The sequence below is a fragment of the Nomia melanderi genome, chromosome 2 (genome assembly GCF_051020985.1).
Source record: "Nomia melanderi isolate GNS246 chromosome 2, iyNomMela1, whole genome shotgun sequence".
In the NCBI taxonomy this organism is placed as follows: Eukaryota; Metazoa; Arthropoda; class Insecta; order Hymenoptera; family Halictidae; genus Nomia; species Nomia melanderi.
The window spans coordinates 22,562,192-22,581,965 of NC_135000.1; the positions used below are offsets into that span (position 1 = coordinate 22,562,192).

Consider the following 19,774-nt stretch of genomic DNA (forward strand, 5'->3'; position numbering starts at 1 on the left):
CAAAACAATCTGAAACGAATATGGATTTAGTCCCTCACAAAACTCGATGTAATTTATCGGGCAAGGTAGATAATAGCGAATACCATCGTCAAGGACAATTACTTCATTTAAAAGACAATGGGCCGTTATCTCAATTTACGATCACCGTAACATTCCTTTGTTGAATTAAGTATGTACGACTATATCGATATTTAATATACAACAGATTACGACATTCCCGTTGATAAAGTGGATAATGAATAGTGCAATAATGAATATTCTACAACTCTTACTATACAAAATAGACTATATCTCTCACTATACAGAATTCATTACACCAAATACTTCAGTTATAAAGAAAACAACGTCCAACTATCCCAGTACAGAACCCTTATATCAGCAATTTCCAAAGTTTCATCCGCAAAATGCATCACGTTCCCATGAAATTTTGAGAAAAATGCAACATGTTCAATCGTCGGACACGTTCACGCCAAATCACGTTTTCAAAATGAAAACAAGAGTAAGCGAAAATATTGAAATAGCCAAGCTCGAACGGACCCAAACATTCTGGTAGCTAAGATCAGGGTGAAGTCGTGAACCCGCGAGACACCGACGAAAGTGCATGAACTCTGCATCGTTCCTGAATCGATGAGTCCCACGGGTGCTATTATCTACCCATTGAGCGAACCCGACAGCCGGCCGCGCGTCAACGTAAGCGACTTCTTTATAAATATCCATTCAAGAGCGCTCATTAACGGGCACACGGCGCGGCGTGCATACGCGAAGCCGGTCGTCGTTAGACGGATATTTATAAAAATTACGTTGGCCGCGCGGCGGTCGTCATCGAGGAGAAATGAAGATAATAACACGGCGTCTTTTACCGTTCGCTCTCGTCCGCGGCCTGCGACGCCTCTGCTAATTTAGCAGTGGCGGTTGCGAGGCGCTCCTCGGATCTCTCGAGGTCCTCCTCCAACAGCTGGATGCGACGGTTCAGAGCGGCGACTTCCGATTCAGCCTGCAATGTGAAAGGAAACGAATTAATTTCTTTCTCCGGAGTAGTCGCTTTTTCTGCAGTCTCACGTGTAGAAGACGAATTTAATTTGTACTAAATTTCTCGATTGCTAGACTTCCTTCGTCGTATGGACTTTGCACGATTATAGCAGATTCTATTGTTTCTTTGATGTTTATTGAAATAGAGTTGATGATTTAGAATAAATGCTTTGTGACTTGTGTCGATTAAAATTTGTCTAATGTTTTTGGATTGCAAGTAAAATGTGAATGTCATTGAAATCTTTAGTATGTGAAATTTGAAATTGCACTAATAGGATCATTTAATGATGGTTCCAATATTTGTTTATTGGTTTCAAGTGTCTTGTGTTCCATTGAAAAAGATATTAATCTTGTAGATTGGATACCGATTTCTGAGGCTGATATTGTGGATACTGAATCATAATTTGATATGGGTAATGTATCGGTGCGTCATTAGGCACTTCATAAAGCCACTTGCAATGCTGACGCAATAATAATATTCTGGCGAAAACATTTTGTGCGTGTAAGATATAAATATAGTTGATAGCATATCTAGATTTCTGGATGCAAAATGGTTCTTTGCGAATATTAAATAAATATCACTTATTAAAAATTATGATTCTTTGGAGTACTCGTAGATGGCAAGATAAATTATTTTAAAGTTTACACGTGACAGTAACTTGTATCTCTAAAATACTGAATCCTGTGTTCACGAAACTTAAAGAGATATTAAAAAGAAGATGAATTTAAAGATTCAGTGACTCGTTGGACTACAACAATACCAAAATGATTGATAATTTCCTCAAAAATCGTATCATTAATACTGAAACACCTTTAACCAATGGGAAATACACTCTCTTCTAAATTATTTTAGACAATATCCTTCGAACGATTGTGATCTACAAGGTATATTCGTGCAGACTCCAAGCACAAAAATTACGAAAGGTGTGCACGCCATGTTGCGTAATAAATTTGTGCAACGTTGTAGATTTAACGATAATTCATAACACAATGGTACAAGATACTAAATGTAATACTAACAAAGAGTCATATCACACTTCCTTATAAATACTATATGAGTTCATTTTTCTGAGAGTATCAGGTCATAAAGGATATTCAGTTGCAGTTATCATTTAAGAATTCTTCAACTGGCAAACTGCAAGCCAGCATTTACAGCACGTAAACCAACTAGCTGAGTTAAGATAAAGAGTACGATAGGGTATCTACGTTGACACAGACTGACTGCTTGTTTTTTAAGTGATTCAGCCTCGTCAGATGCGACCATCTTGTTGTTCCTCGTTCAACAAAGTACACTTTCAAACACTCCCGCTGCCTACAGGACTCTTCCAACTCAGCGAAGTTCTTATCTTTTCAAACCCGATAGAACGTCCTAATTGTTTCTCCAACCGTGTTGCATGCATATCCCATCAAGAAACTTTTCTTCTGTTCGCAATATGTTATTAAAATGTGTTTCTTATTAAATTCGTCCACGAAACCATAAACTTTCAGCATCCTCCCATAGACCGTTTCATTGCTACAATCACTTAATTCTTTATTGCGATTCGAAAATTGATAAACAGCTGCTCCCCTGGTAATCCCTGCATCTAAGAAGCTCGTTAAACGGTCTATGGCGCCGCGTTGCATTAAGAATTCCCCGCTGGTCCTTTTCTAGCGAGAACGATGGAAAAAGAAGACCGAAGAAAACTCGGTTCGCAAACGTGCAACACGTGATTGCGATTCGTCAGAACGGAACAGCCGTGGCGGGATCGCCAAGGTCTTCGCTCCGTTCGCATATCAATGACCCACGGCTTCCTTGAGAGCTCGTGCTCGTCGCTTCAACCGATTTAATTGAACGGGTCAGCGCGGGCGCACGCGCGTCACCAATTTTCACAGCATCCTCTACGCTCGCCATTTTAATGCATTCAGTACGCATGAAAACTCTAGCCTCCACTGCGAGTATATGCGACTCTTTTATTTTAACTTTAAACTATAGCTCACAAGACGATAATGCATTTTCAAAAGCAATATTAGTAATTCTGAAAATAATGCAGTTTCCGAAATAATATTGTAGCCACCGAGACGATATTGAAGTTTCGAAATTACCCCTTGGAAATTACAGTTTCCATTTATAAATGCGTTTTACATTGCAAATATTATCAAGTCCTTTTATTGGAGTTTACATTGACTTTAGTCAAAATAAAGGAAAGAGCGTGCATGCTGATTTATTTTCCATTGACCACCCGTATCTTAATGTATCGTTATATCTCTTCTAACGTCCCGTATCTCAATACATCAAAATCCATCAATACGATTCAATCAATATGCTGATTGTTCTAACGTTGACCAGCGATCATAGCCGCGGGAAACGCCTCATCGGGATCGCCTTCGACGTCGAATCATTTATCCTCGGACAGCGATTGATCGCGATCATAGAAACCAACGTCTGTCAAGTTCAATTAAAGCGCGTGCGCTTAACGCTCCGCGGATCAAATGTCCCGTATGAAAGCCGATTCAGAATAATCTCGGTTAATTAAATGCAGCCGGGTTTCTATTTTCTTCCGTGACGCCGTTGGGACATTCGAGATTCAACGCCATTTCCCGCGGATTCAAAACCAGCTCCGATGTCTGTTATCTCCTTCGATGGTTTTCTCGCGATAAGACACTGCTCTTTTACTGGGAAAATTTGTTGGATGTGGTCTGTTGTTTCCTGAATCGCACGGGGAACGATACGACGTTGTCCCGACGTATTCGGTGTGTTTTAGTTCTAGTCGACGCACGAAGGGGGCGCCCGCGCGCGTTAATTGTCCGTGTAACAGATAATCCAGCTTAAAAGGCGTCCAGCTTAAAAGGCAGTTTCGCATGTGAAGAGAACAATCTGGACGGAAGCGGAATCCCCGAAGTAGTATCAGGAAAAATTCCGCGTTCACTACGGTGATTGAACTTCCGTGAGTTCGGCACGGTTTAAGGGACAGTGTACCGCAGGGCGTTACGTCATACACACGAAGCGAACCGTGGGCCCTTACAAATGTAAATTACTTAACGCTCGATTACACGTGTATACGTGTGTACGCGATGCGAGGCCCTTGTCCCCGTTAACCGGCTGCACCTGCGACGATTGTGTACGCTCGGTCCTAATTCATCGTGAACGCGCACACACTGCGAGCGTTCGGCGCGCTTTTATGCACGTGTTAACCGTTTCCCGGCCACGTACTTACACGAACCTCGCATCCGGATCATCCGACACGCCCTTATTTTGCAGAGCGATGACACGCAGAAAATGAATCGCAACCGCGAACGGATTCGCGCGGTTTCTCTTATCTCGAAATTTCGAGGATCCTGTCGGGCGAGGCTTCGAAGGAAGCTAATCCGAAGGAAAGTTACAGTACCGGTATCTTTTGCTTCCAAAAAAGGAAATGCTTATTCCAAAGTATAGCCTTTTATGGTAATAACTCCATTGTCGAACGGTTCAATCGATAATTTAATATCTTCGGTCATGTTGAGCTGCTTATCTCAAAGGAGATTAAGAGGCTCGCTTAAGTAGTACCTGGAAATGTTCTTCGATATATTACATTGACTTTTTGGGAAAATATTGGAGAATTATATCTGAAAGATCCTGTTGCTACTTCGTCGAGAAAATTGTTTTTAGTTTGGAATTATGTTTAGTAGAGATTAGTGAAATGGTAGTGGACTTAGTAAAAGTACTCATCGAATATCGAGAATATACAGCCCAAATTCTCAAGCTTACGCAATTGGAATAATTCGAGGAAGTCAAAGTTATACAGAAATATTTAGAATGGTACGAACGCGATACGAGAAGATCGCTTTGAATCCCGTATAACCGAGGCTCACGCCCTTTCGTAATTTTAATTTACAGCTGCGCGGGAATGGAGATTTGCATGAACAGCGTCGCGTAGGCGTGCTATGAAACTGTACATCTTCCTTGTCTAGTAATTTTCAAATTCCCCTACGCCTACGACACCGTGATTTATCGGAGTTTGATCGGTGCCCCGAGTCGAAACCCTACGATAATCGAATCGCAGTGATTCAAACACCCGCGCCGCGCGAAGTGTTCCCAGGATTCCTAATTTACTGGACAATTAACGTCCGTCAACGTCGCACCGACTCCGTGGCTCGAAGGAAACCGACACGCCCACGCGCGCTGCCGTACCCGAACAGGTCTCTACCGATAACATCCGCGGCAATGTTGGTAAGTGTGCCGAACTTCCGCCACGGATCACCCTCCGTTGCCACCATTACGCGTTCCGTCGATTCGACGCGATCCTACGACTGTTGCCACTTGCGACTTAACATCGCGCTATACCGAGGAACGGGAATTTTCGAAAAATTTATGCTAACCAATTCCTCCTTTCCGCTCCCCCGAAAACGTTAGAAAGTAATGAAACTCTAAATTGATTGTTTAATATGAAGATAAATAAAGTAAACAAGATTCAATTGATTAATCGAAGGCAAAGAGATTACAAGTACTAAAGGTATTTAATTTTTAAGCTTGCTTGTTACAAGATTTCTGTATTAATTGCATTTATTCTTGCCCCAAATTTATCATCCAGGTGCATCGGAATATGTTAATCCCGATGTTGCTTGACTATTCATCGAGCATGAATTTTAAATGAGACTGTATAAAGTGATTCATCCAACTTCATCATCTCCACGTTCTTTTATGTTTTTTGCCATTCCGATGAATTTTACTTAATATTCTGCGACTTCGTTTGCATCTGTCCAGCAATCTCAAATAACCAAGTACTGGAAAAATTGGGATCAATTACAGACAAAATATTATTGCATATAATATTTCAAACACAATACTTCGTAGCACATTAAATTTGTTGTGTTATATTAATATGCAGATCACTCGAGTTCATTAGTTTCTAGCTAATATTTAACCAAGATTTTCAACCTAAAGACTAATTCAACAACGGAAACTTTATGTGTTCATTTTTGATTTGATATTAAAAAATTTACAGACGCAAGTGTTTCAGGGCAAGTATAAATTGAACAATTACCACAGCCTTGCTACCAATGAACCTGATCGACTTGATACGTCCGAGCCGTTTGTTTGTTTATTAATAAATTCGCTGTCGGGACGAGTCAATCGACATTCGATTATGTAAACCGGTCAATAATGGCGCCACGTGTCTCGGACGAGGTCCGTGCACCTCTCGCACGTAACGCCACTTTCGCGATTCGCGCTAAATCCGTCGCAGCCTGGTGAATCAATGAACCATGCTTCGCGTGTGCGACATCCGAAGACATCGAGAGCCTCTCCGCTCCGACACGAGGACCACCCAACTCGTTCCTCATCTGATTTTGACGCGTATCGAGGAAAAACATTCATTCATGCACCATTGTTCCCTGATTTCAATACGCGAGAATTATTATCTACTACATCAATCAAATAAGAAATTATTTATTTCATTTATTCTCAGCTAAACTTTCATACGAATATCCTTAACTTAAAGAAACGTGAAACCAACCAGAAACTTCCTGATTTTCAAATTTTTAGGAGTGAATCTACCCCTTGAAGAAAACAGCTTGTGCCACTATTTTTGCATCACTGCAGATTTGCATGCACTAATTATATTTCTAAAATCCAAAGAAACGTGCATATTAATAAAGATTAATCACGTTTCTAGTTAATACTCGTCACAAGGAAACTTTTAGTGAAACCAAGAATGCTTTAATTCTGAATTTTATAGAATAATGCATGTTTAATACGAATAATGGTATTTTGCATGAGTATCTTCAATTGTGTTTGTATTTTAACGCAGCATGGGTTTCAATGATTTACACCTTTAAAATTGATCCTACGACAACGCCCGATGTTTCACGCATAGCAACAGGGGGTGGTATACAGTCATCCAGGAAAAAGACGTCAATATCGTGGGGGGAGGGGGGCAAGCTGAGTTGTTCCCCCGTAAGACAATGAACGCGATACGGGACGCGTGTCTGCCGGTTATCGAGTTCTGTTAGCGAAAGGGAGCGAAAAAGGAGTCCGCCTCGGCAGTGCACTTCATTGCCCGATGACAAAAGCTAGTTAGTGAAGCTTCAGCGAGCTTCTATCCGCTGGCCTTTTAGGACCGGTCGCGCCATAAACTGCACAACATCACGGGTAGACATGTTGACATTTTTTTCCTAGTTTTTCTTTTTTTTCGGGGGAGGTATCCAAGGTTAATCTCCATGATGTAATCAGACGCAACGTCGTTCTGCCTTCGTATCCTGTTCGCTACTTACAACTGAAACACGTTGACGAATGATGAATGGACTGCGGATTTTATGCGTCTACGGAATGTGCCAAATGTAACAAAGTGAAGGTTCAATACATTTTTCATCTTATACGATGGCCGGGAAAAGTAGAAGTTATTAATTCCGGCGACTGAAAGCAGAGCCGGATAAATTTGCATACAGATCTCCGATCTAACGATTATGCATATATGCGATGAATAAATATAATTCTGCTTCGTTTCTGGTTTCCAGAGGTAGTCTGCAAGAATGCGACTTCGTGAAATGAGTTTATTAATATTGCAACTGTAACGGAGATACTCTGACAAATAAAATGTATTTGTTATAAAATTTGTTATAAACAGTCCAATCGAGAAACTTAGAAGACTTTCTTCCAGACCCTTTTCTTCTCAGGATATTAAACAGAAATACTTCATCTAATCGCAGAAGCAATAGGAAGTACTATTTACACGATTTCTGTGTATCGAAGGAACTTTCACTGAGAATACATATTACCTAAAATAGTATACGTTATTTACACGAAGACGCCTACTTTGGTTACATCTTTAATCGATAATTTTGTACAGGCCAGCACCCGTATACAGGATATCGAGGTGTACGAGAGGTTTCACCGGCATGGCGAAAAGGTCATCATGGCAAAATCGTTTTTCGACCTTAAACATCGGCTAGTTTAAATGTCACCTGTGTAAATAGAACCTAGAGAAACAATATATAGTAGTCAATGGCTCGACGATAGAGATAGGAAGCAGCGAATTTCGGATAAATGAGCACGTATCGTCTCATCGTCGTCCTACTCGAATTTCTCCTGGGCCCGAGTCCGTTCGACCGTAGAATTTCAACGAGTCACGGCGTTCCCCGTACACCTTGGCGAATCAACCGGTCGAGAGTGGTTTGAGTACTCGGTCGAGAAAACAGAGGCCGGGTATACTAGAATATTCAGCCGGCGTTGAATATTCATGTATCCGGAATTATGAGAAATCGCTTTATTGCGCCCGGTGGAGTTAAGAGTGGTTGCGAACTCGAGGACGGGATTGTTTACATTGTATACCAAAGTGTGGCGAGTGACAATACCAGATAATCATTTTACATGTTCGGATTGTTTAAACATTTCATTACGCTAATCGTTTTCGTGTGTTCGATAAGATTAGGTGTTACTCGTGTAACTTAAACATATATTTAAACGTGTTCAGAAATGTGTGCAATGTAAACGTACAACATTGCATTTTAATATTCGAGCGATTTGAATAATTTGGCGTTAGAATCATGAATTATGAATCGCTGCAAGAAATAGTTTAATAATTGGATATTTCATTTTATTTAATGGCTGATAATATCATAATATCAGTCACACGTTGAAATATTCAATTTAATTTTACGAAATGAATTTTATCATGAATTTTATCGAGCACCTCCAACAACTGCGTTACGGAGCAGCGCGTTCCGTACTATCCGAGCAAAAAAGCAGCAGAAACAATGAGATTGTGGTACGAATCCGTTAAATCGGTAATGATGGACGCTCAGACAATGGAAACGCAATGCTCATCCTGCTGCTATGTGCCTCTTAAAAATATTTAATCAAATCCATGTGACTCAATCTTATGATTCCGAGTTAGCCCCAGAAACTTGCCTGAAAAAAAGATTTTCCTGACTCAATTGCCTCTCAACTTTCTTTGTGTCCCATCATTTACAAATACACTCTCCCCTAATCCTTTAACTCCCAATTTCAGCTTTACTTTCTACTATCATCTTCATTGGAGAACACCGTTCAAGCACAATTCTTCTTTTTACGGTCATTAGGTCCTAGATACATGTACTAATACATGTACTAATACCTTATCACTAGAATTACCGACCAGTCAGACTGACTTTTCGAAATTTTTCTATGGAAATTCCAACAGTGAAACTATTGAGATTTCTATTGATTTATAATTCAGTTTGCCTATTGCTGAATCAATTTCTGTAGTAATTTCTCGGAGAATTATCTGTTATGTTTTTAATAATTATTAAAGAAGCAATCAGGAATGGGTCATATTGACCTCTCTGGTACTTCTAGCAAATTCCATTGCATTAAAAAACATTTAAGTACACTTAGTTCATACCAATTTTGATGAAAACGATGATTTAAGGTATGATCAGTATAGCAAAGAATTAAACCGAATTGTTCTTTTCTACTTTGAAACTTGCATCGACGTTAACACTTCAACTAAATTACAAGAAAATAATGATAACTTGGAAGATAATTCGAATATAAATTTTCCGTAAATAACTAGATAATAGGGTAATATAAAAATTCTAATATCAAAGAATTAATAATCCTTGCTCCGTATCTTTGCTATAGAAAGGATAAGTGATACATAAAACGCTTTTCATGGCGGTCAACGTGTTAATACAATCCTAACGATATTTTGGAAATAAGGCGTACTAGAAAGATTACAATAGAAACCGGCAAAATACTTAATTGTTACGATAAAATTGAAAGTCGAGCCTGGCTCGATGCAGGACCGCAAAGGATTAAGTTTTCGCCACAAGGCCGACACGCAAACGCTAGAGAGGTTCGGGAAATGGTGTGCGTGCACGATCGTACGCAGAAATCGACCGGCGAACCTCGCGCTCTCCGTGGCGAAAGAATCGCGTCGAAACACGGCCGGGGGGCCGTTTAGCGCATTGCGCAGGCCGATTAACTTCTCCAGTTACTGTTAGAATATTTTCAGGTGCACAGAGGATTGTTGGCAGACGGTAGGGCACAGTACACCAAGGTAAGTTTTCAAGCCGGTCCTTGTTGTATCAAGAATGTCTCGAGTGCGAGTCGAGTCGAGTCGGTGTGTCCCTACCACAATCCTCTCTTCCCTCCCCGCCGCCGACCGAAGCCAAGACCCAAGCTGACGACATGCCTGACACTCACGATCGATTCTAAAACCCGTGGTGGACGATGGCTCCGGCATTTTCGTGTGTACAGGTACCCCCCCTCCTCCCATATAACCAGGTATACAAATTACATTCATGAAAACCACCATGTTGTGTGCAAGATCCAATGCGAAAGTAAGGTTAGGTCTCGGAGACGAAATTGACTACTTTTCTTAGAGAAATCCCTTACTTTTGCGTATACAGGTGATTATCGTGTAACACGGTATTTATTTGTGTAAAACTGACCGTTTCGTTTGAAACGTCTAGCGCGAAAGTGAGGTTAGGTACTAAAGACACAAAGCTCCTTTGTTTTTCCATCTGTAAGAAATCTCTCGTGAAAACAAAGTGTTCCAAATATGTTCACTAATATTTGTTGAGGATAGGAAGCAATATATTTCAAAATATCTTCTGTACCTCCATTTACAGTGTCCTTATTTGTACAGTCTGATTTTTCTAATAAATCTATCGTATTTAATTCATTTACTCTCGAGAGATCTTTGAGAATTTTCTAATGTGAAACCTTCGGGAGGTTCTCATTCGATGCATCTTCCAATGCAAACATCGTGTTGCTGGGATGCCCTATAGCGCGAGGGTCGCCTGTACAGTATGGGATAGATCGTATCACGCCGATTTAGCGGGCGCATCCAGCATGTCCCCCGCAGAAATTCCATTTTCACGCGGCTCGATCGAGGAACCCCCCTACCGGGTGTCTCGTTAATAAAACTGACGCATCGGGTCGCTCGGGATCGATACTTTTCCCGAACGATAGTATCCTATCGAGGTTGAGCACCGTATTTCCGGTAAAGACACGCCGCGTAGCGCGTACACGGTGCGTACACGATGAAATTGACCGCAACAGTGTCTCCCGCGAGACGAATCAATCCGCCGTTGGGAACCGACACGATTCGAACGTCGCCGGTGCGGAAACGGTCCGAGCCGAGAACGCGTACAACGAAAAACTGGCGTCCGAGTCCCGAGGCGAGCCGCACTAGAATCCTGTCTTGGTTCACGTTCCCGTCGAGGCGTCCGTGGCGAACCCAATCGAGAGCTTGCTAAATTACGGTACAGGTCGGATTCAAACGGGGGATCGGGAAATTTGAAACTGTTGCAAAGGTAACTGTTGGACAGGGCCGTTCAACGGTGTTCTCAGGCTCTGGCCACTTTTCGGCTCACCACCCACCGCTAAACAGTCCTGGCGACCTCTTTTTTTTTCTGTCACTCCTATTTTCGCCGATTCTCGGTCACGAAAGCTGGCCGATCGAATAAGACGGTTCTCCGGCGGTAGACCGTTCACGAGGGAATTTCAGAGAAAGATCGAGCTCACGTAGAGAATGGAGACAGAGAAGAAGGGGGAGGACGAAGAAAAGGTGGCTGATCAAGCGAAGTTTGCTCACTCACTTCCTCGCGGCGCATCACTTCCACCTGCAGCCGCTTCTGATACTCCTCGCACTCGTCCTTGTACTTCTCCATCTCCTCCTTGGTCTGTCTCATCTTCTTCTTGAGCACGTCGAGAAGGGTGCCCTGCATTTGGGTCGACATGCTGGCCGGATAGGCGCGTGTAGCGTTCCTCCCTCAAACACTGATTTTAAAACGCGGCTTGATCGCGAGCTGCCCCGTTCAGTCGCGGCGTTTAGTGTCGAGACGATGCCTCGCGACGATCGCCCGTGAAAACGACAAGAGACCGATGAACACGACGTAAACGGGAACCAAGTATGTCCGGAGTTAACGAGAGGCGACCGGCACCCGTGCAACAGAGAGAGAGTTTCGTTGCCTCCGAGCTGTCGTGCACTGACGACCACTGGCTGCTGTTGACTGGAAAGCAAGATGGCTGCCCCCGGCCATCACGCGCATGCGCGGTACACCTCTGCGGACGTCAAATAGTCCCTTGCCCTTATTCCGATGGTCTCGCCGGGATATTCTCAGGGAGTTTCTCATCGGTTGGAATCAAGAGCCGATGTCCTTTTGATGTTTTCTCGTCGATTATTATCGATAACGGAGAAACACGGAGCTGGTTGTTGAATAATCTCTGTTTGCTTTCGTGACCGCGGCACAAATCGCGACGCCGCACGCCGAGTATCGCTACGCCGATCGACGTGTCGTCGCGCGCAAAGCCCCGGAAATACCGCGCCCGTCCCGAGCGCGCCCAACCATTCGAATGGACGCTCGACAACAATCCCTGCGTTGTTTCGTATCATCGTCCTGGTTCAATGCTAGACAAAATGTTGCTTCAAGTAATAAATAATGCGTTTCAGGTTGAATCTTGTGTACGATTTTGATGGTAGAATATCTTGTTTGTTGCATTAAGATGGTAAAATTATATTTGAAAACGGCATGTAGTTTTAAGAGTTCAGAATACATTCGGATCTAATTTAAAAATATTTCTGTTCAGATAGAAGAGATAGGGTTTTCTAAATAATGAAAATTTTCGACTTTCTTGCATGCGTATGGCGACTTAAAATGAAAATTAATTTAATTAATCAATTTAATTATCTTTTTCGATAAAATAATAATATTTTATTTGTTCCAAATTTCGCTTGCTACTTAGAATATTTATTTTTCTGAAATTTATTCAGCTTTGTCACTGCATTCATCCGATCTGAGGCTGAACGTTCCCCGATGTTCGAACATGAACGATAGTTCGAACACGGATGATAAGTTTCTTCGAACTACCAATCATTTCCGACGATTGATACGTTGTATTCCGAAGAATTGAATGAAAGCGAGAACACGAGGGACATTTACTTTTAGGAACTTTACTCCGATATTCAATGCTTAATGATAAGACGATGTTGAAAATACGTTGGTCAAAGTATTCTGTAATTATTCGATCGGTTCTGGTGCAGAATATAACGGGACAAAATATGCGCACGCGCCATCTACGAACTGCTCCATGTAAACGGAAATCAAAAGTGACACAACGGTTTTATTCGGTTGATAAATAGTGACGTTGAGAAAAATCATGACGTAAGCGTGATATCATCGAATATTTAACAATGGTTGAAACAATCGTCGTCTAAATTAATAATAATAAAAACCATATAGTGAAGGGTGAAAGAATTTGTATCGTATGAATGTCAAAAGTAAAAGAGAACTATATTTGCAATATTGATAATCACTGTTAAGTATGTACAATCTTACACTGTACACGAATAGTCATAATAATAATCATTCGTCGGAACACAAGTTGTATATATAAACGTTTTGTAGTCAATACATGTACTTAAGGACAAGGTTTCAATTAGCGTCAACACTTGGCAGCCAAGGCAACAATATTAATAACCAACTGAAAAATTTTATTCACAACTAATTCATCTCCGAATAGTTTCTATATAGTACACAATTACAATACGGTCGAATATTAATCGAATATTCATTAAAATATAGTCCTTCTATCGTATATCTCACGGTTGTACAAAAACTTTAATCCCTCACTGTGCTTTTCAAAGATAATTCGATCGTTCAGTGTTGATTTATTTTTACGGATGAGCGATGCGAACAATTTCGACTACCGGTAGCTCCATCTAGCATTCCATGATTCTACTTCAAATTCGAATACCGTCGAAACTGTGGACTATATAAGAATCGAGAGCGATCAATCAGATTGAAATAAAATTTTACATCAAAATCGCTGTGGCTAGGCTGTACGCGAATAATGCCGGCGCAGATGGCAGCAGGTTTGCGAGAAATCGCGGAATGCGATATATAAACAACGCAGATAAGATCCAAGGGGACCCGATCCGGCGTTCCAAAGGTCGTCGCCGACGAACTGACCGCGAGACGGAACGCGTTCCAAATTCGTGGCAAATACGGAACGGACGTTTTGCAACAGCATTTTATTATACCGTAACGTCGCCGCGTTTAAATGCTTCTAACGAGGCGGATTTGTGGGAGCTCGGCGTTCCGGAGCAATGCTTACGCAATGCCCTCTCCGAGTGCCGAATAAAAGGCTGCTGGATCCGCGCGCACGGTCGTCATGTATTTTTAGAATGTTGACGGGCTCTGCTCGTGTTTGGTTTATACCAGGGTAATTCAAACAGTCAAAGGGAAGCCTTCCACCCGGAATGATTCAGAGGATCCTTGCTCCTAAATTTCCTTTCAAGCCTCTCTCGTTCCGTTGCGAAGCAAACGTCCAAATACCACAAAAGTATTTCATTCCTCCCGCGTGTATACGCTTCAATGAACAACCGCGACAATAGCGCAGATCGGTGGCCATTTTGACAATGGCTCTTTCGAAAATTCGTTTCTATTGCGTCAGCCAGTTTGTCAGGCTGTTCAACCTGTACGCTATTAATCGTACGAACATATCAAATGTAACAATAAACACATGTTTGTAATATTTTGCCAAATATTTTTCATAACGTCACGTTACTTTTGGGGCCAAGTGTACCCGCTCGAGTATCTGATAATACCGCCAAGTTTGGCGGTGTTGCACCCGCCGAACACGTCATATTTCAGCGAAAGGCGGGGCCGCGTTCCAAAAACGAACTAGCAAAAGAACATCGCGTCGGACGTGCGTCGGGTCGACGTGGTTAGTTGACAGTCGAAGAGGACCGCGTTATTCGATCCACGGATTAGTCCGACCACCTATATAAGAATACTGTTTATCGTGTCAGGCGAGAGAATCACGCTTAACCCATTGTCTCCGTTCACTAACCCTAACAATGGGCGCTCTTTGTCGGGCGATCGTGCGTCGTTAAGCGACCGACAAGAAAGTCCATCGGCGCTCGACGCGCTTCTAATGGCCTCTTAATTATTATTGCAGGACATCGCGACCAACGGTGCATTATTCAACGTTGCGCGTGGAGCCCAGCGATTTCGATTTTCAGTTGGCGACTGTGGGACCGAGGCCTTGAACAGCCTTTCTCTAATCAGCAACCGAGGCGGTTCAGTAATTTTCCAGGATGAACGTGTGAGAATGGTGCTTAATTAAAATGAACGAGCAAAGTTGATTGCAGCGTTCTTTTAAGTTCGATCCTTACGTCGGCAACAAACAGTTTTTTTGCAGCGTTCGATGTAAATGAGGTAGCAAGGTACATAAAATCTTTCACCTCGGATAAATATACATATGCATGTATAACGGGTGTCTCGTAATACGCGAGGATCACACCTTGGGGACAGCAAAAGAAGCTCACATAAACGTACGTTTTATTTGACTATGTTTCCAATTATATAGGTTTATATGAACTTTTTTTTTTTTGTTTATATGTGAAGGTATCCCTAAGAGACTTCCACATTTGAGACACCCTGTATAGATAAAGGGGCAAGTCTCCATCCACGACGGTACATTGTCAAATGCTACTTTCACTTTTTTACAAGATGTGACGGTTGATGTAAAATTAACGTTAATTTTCCGTCAATGTTTCGCAATATTTCAACGCAGTGGTTCAGAAGAAATTCGTGAACAAAAGTTGAAAATGGAGTCACAGTTAACACGTTGAATGCCGTGAGGGTTACCGATGACCCAAACTAAATCGAATTACTGTGGTCCACTCAATCAAACGATGATTATTTGAAAACATTTCTATATTATAAATAATGCCACCTAATGCGGTGACATTCAGCTGGACGAACGTGCGGTAATAATAATTCAATTCGATCAAATGATTCGATGTTACATCTTTTCCATTTTGTGTATTTTGTTCGATGAAATCGAGCGGCGTTCGACGTGTCAACATAATAGTAGGAACGATCGAGGATCGACAACAACGATATTGTTTCAAGTTCGAACAGCCTTCAATCAAATGGTCCATGTAACGTCATCGCGGCTAACCGCTGGTTCACCTAACCTAGCCGCGCGTATTTTTACCCGCTCTCCTTGTACGGTATCGGATTCATGTAGATGAACCGTGTCCGAGAAGAGGCGGTCGTCCGCATGGCGACAGAAACGTAGAATACCATGAAACGAACAATGACAGCGGTACGGAGTGAGAAAGACCGAGAAAGAGAGAGAAAGAAAGAGAAAGCGGGACTTTAACCGATGATTCGTTTGGTTATCAAGGGCCAAATGACCCCAGGGTACCCATTGACCGACGTCATCGGTCTATCAAGGTCACGTCACGCGAGTGACCTTCCCAAGCGACGCGTCTACATACCGGCCGCGTCAGCCGACGCATCATGCGATACTGACCCGTTTCAGCTGGTTCCCCATAGTGTTCTGCAGTTCGTTCTGTATCAGCCGGAACTTAATCATCGTTTCGCTGGAGAATATGGAGGAGCCGAAAGCCAGTCCAGGATAATCGGCGCATCTTCTTCGTCTCCTGGCCTCCCTCTCGGCCTGCACCTCGGCCCTCTCGCTGGGACATCTGAGTTTGGCCAACTCGACCAGCTCGGGATCCTCGTCATCGTCCGAGTTCCCGTCGCCGCGAGCCCTCGCGACCGCGTGCTCAGGCTCCGGCGATGCATCTTTGCCCCTCGTATCGAAGAACGTGTCGTCGTCGATCTCTTTGCCATGAGGTCCCATCCGTGGCCTGTCCAACGACGACGCGTCAACGTCGAAGCTGTCATAGCTCTCGTCTTCGTGTTTACTCTTACGGACGGGCCGTTGTTGCTGTTGTTGTTGTTCGTGTCGTTCGGTTCGAACATCGGGGCTACACTGCGCGAGCCTTTGTTCGATGTTCGTCGTCTCTTCCTTCGACGTGTCTTTGACGATCAAAGACGGCGGTATCGCGGGGTTACGGTGCCACCTCGCGCCGACGGTCGCGGCTCGTGTCACCGGCGGCGGCGAACACTCCGTGTCGATGACACAGCTTTTTTCGTCGAGCCTGGCCGACGTGACGGTCGACGATTGCTCGTCGATGCCGATCACCGTGTTCTTAACGATACCAGCAGGGCCACACTGCGCGGGTCCTCTGCTGGAGGCGTCGAAACGTCGGCGCGTTGCGTGCCGCGGATGATGCTGATGACCGCGACGTCTCGTGGTCGACGTAAGAGCTGGCTCCATACCACGTTATCCCAGCTGCCAACCCTTTTCCAACCCCCTTTCCTTCCGTCGTACCTCCCGCGTTCTCCTTTTTCCCTTTTTTCTTTTTCTCGTTTCTTTTTTATCTTCGACGCGCCACACGCACCACCGTTACTACCACCGCACAAGGCACACCGCCATCTTGTCTGTCACTGTTCGTAACACGTTTCTCACCGCGCCACGCATACGTCCTTCTGTCTTGTTACTCTCGTTCCCTCTCTCTCCCTCTCTTTCTCTTTCTCGCGGCGCGGCGACGACGCACACACACCGTGCGCTGCCGTATGACGGGCACGGAACGCATGCACACGGAGAGGAGACACGTTGGTCTCCGCTCTCTGCACCGTCCTGCTCTGATTTCTGTCCTGCTTTCTCTCTCCGCGGACTATCTTTTTCCTTGTCTGTTGCTCTATGCGCGGAACCAGGTTACCCCCTCCCTCCTGCCGAGAGGGCCCACCACCACACCGACCAGACCGAACCTTGCGCCGAGCGCCGCCGAAACAACGAAACGGCAGCCACGCGTACTAACGCTCGACTGGACTGGTTCAGTACGACGCGCGCCCTGTGATCGTTCTTTCGCCGCGCGGCGGCTGCGCGGCGACTCACGCGACATCTGACGTTTCGCGAACGTTACCTCGCCGTCGGTAACAACGCGATTACTGATAAGTAGATTGCGGATTTTGCGCACTTCGGACCATTTCGAATTCAGTTTCGACGAAATTTCAAGGCTGTTCGACGGGATTTTTTGTTTACTTTGCATTCGACTGATATTACGGCTTAACGTCTGTCTTTGTAAACGAATTTGTGAAAGTATCAGAGAAACACATTCTACTGATAAGGGATCATTGTCTCAGCGAATTGTTCGATTTTTTAGCACCCTCTTTTCACTGTAACTTTTGCTCGATTCGTTTGAGTTATGTCTATGCATGGCTAATGTTTTTTAATTTGTCTATAACGCTGGAGTTAGGAATCTCTGGAGGATAAGTGAAAATGTGATTTAAAGTATAACATTTGAACTTATCGTTCGTTATGAATTATCGTTATCGACGGTTGATCTCGGTGAATTTTTTCGTGATAAGATGATTCGGTACTCACGTTCTGCAGAGCTTTGTCCTTTTCTTCCAATTTAGCGTTGACCTGCATGAGGGCCTCCTGAGTCTGATCGAGTTCATTTTCAATAGTCTGGATCTTCTTTTGCAGAGCACGCGCCTCCTCCTCGGCCTTTCGACAGTGAATACATAAATCAGTTACATTCCAGTTACTGCTCCGGAGAACTGGCACAACGTATGATACACAGAAGTTCGCAACTTTGTCCGCGTCGAGTATCGTAGTAGATCAAAGGAATGCGAAAGTTCCAGATCTATAATTAAAATTCTTGACCGGTTGCCAAACCTATATTGCATTTTTATTCCGACCCCATTATTTCATTGCTATTTTTACCCCCTATATCGTAGAAATGTAAACAGACAATTTTGGAACCTTAATGTATATCATATTACTTTTTCTTTCCCTTTTTACCCGCGAATCGGTCCACGCGGGACACTTTTAGTCCGCGCGTTTCCCGATCGATTCCAACCGAACATTTAATCGTTCCTCGGTAACAAATTCATATCGTGAACCAATTTTTACCTTTTCAGCTCGCGCGTTCGCGTCACGAGCTTGCTGTTCGCAGAGCAACGCGCGATCCATCGCGTTGTCCTTCTCCAGCTTCATTCCCTGCATCTTCTTCTTGATCGCGTCCATGGCGGCGGTGTTGTTTCGTTACTCGTTCACGAGAAAAAAAAAGGGGGTATCTAGAAACATGAAGAATCCGCCCGTTATCCGGCAGCAAACATAATGATCGTCCACGCCGCTCTTTCCCATGACACCCGTCTGCATCCCAGAGATTGTACTTTTTAATGTTCACCCCGTCGCTCGCCGTGCGCGGACGGATCGATTCCCAGGGAATCCTCCAGGCGCCATTCGCGCGCGCGTTCGTTCATCGCCGCGCCGGTGATTTCAACGACCGTGAGACAATATCGCGGCCGCAATTAACGGGCGACCCGTCTTAATTGTCTGTCTTCCTCCTCTCTTTTTTTTTTTTCGCCTCGCCACCTTTTCCGCGGTCGCGCTTCCTAGGAATGGGATAATTGCCGTGGAAATTCTGGGACCGCTCAAGATCCGCGCGTGTTCGCGCGTCGCGGACAGCATGCATCGAAGTATAATTAGCGAACGACCGGATATCCTATTTATAGAGGCAGGTTCTTGCTCAAGAAGGCCCGGGCACACTCTGTACACCGTGCGCCCCGTGTACACATGAAATCAAACGTCTTCGGCCCGGCGTCCTTCTTCCTCTCTCGTGACGTCAGCCGCTCAGGTATGCGATCCTTCCAGGACGAACCGAGCGAAACGAGAGGATCTCCTTCGCGGCACCGTTCGCATTTTATGCGCTCGTTTCTCCGCCGCTCGCCGCGGCGAAACGTCGCGGCCCGAGGAATCAGGGAGCAACCCGGCCGGGGAACGGGTTAATTTTCTTCGTGGAAACATTCCTCGCGTCGTTCGCGAGCGCCCGCGGATGCTCTCATCGACTGCGAATTTCGCGCCGTTTTCGGCTTCGACGCGGAACAGTCGCGCCGGTCGCTGTAAATATTCCGATATTTTCGCGCCCGG

At 44.0% G+C, this 19,774-nt stretch overlaps 1 protein-coding gene across 27 annotated transcripts in view; it reads right to left on the bottom strand.

The window, feature by feature from the left end:
- The window catches only part of Tm1 (tropomyosin 1), a 45,835-nt gene that overhangs the window by 23,318 nt on the left and 2,743 nt on the right, over positions 1–19,774 (bottom strand). For 13 of the 27 annotated variants that reach the window (XM_076365244.1, XM_076365242.1, XM_076365236.1 and 10 more), the window contains exons 2-4: positions 18,755–18,918; positions 18,221–18,346; positions 861–994 (exon numbers count right to left, since the gene is read on the bottom strand). In XM_076365244.1, the coding sequence (XP_076221359.1) occupies positions 861–994; positions 18,221–18,346; positions 18,755–18,868 (374 nt within the window). In that variant the 5' untranslated portion in view covers positions 18,869–18,918. Of the gene's footprint in view, positions 1–860; positions 995–11,568; positions 12,250–16,297; positions 18,148–18,220; positions 18,347–18,754; positions 18,919–19,774 lie in introns of those variants that run through there. The other 14 variants (XM_076365233.1, XM_076365227.1, XM_076365232.1 and 11 more) reach the window with 11 other exon arrangements.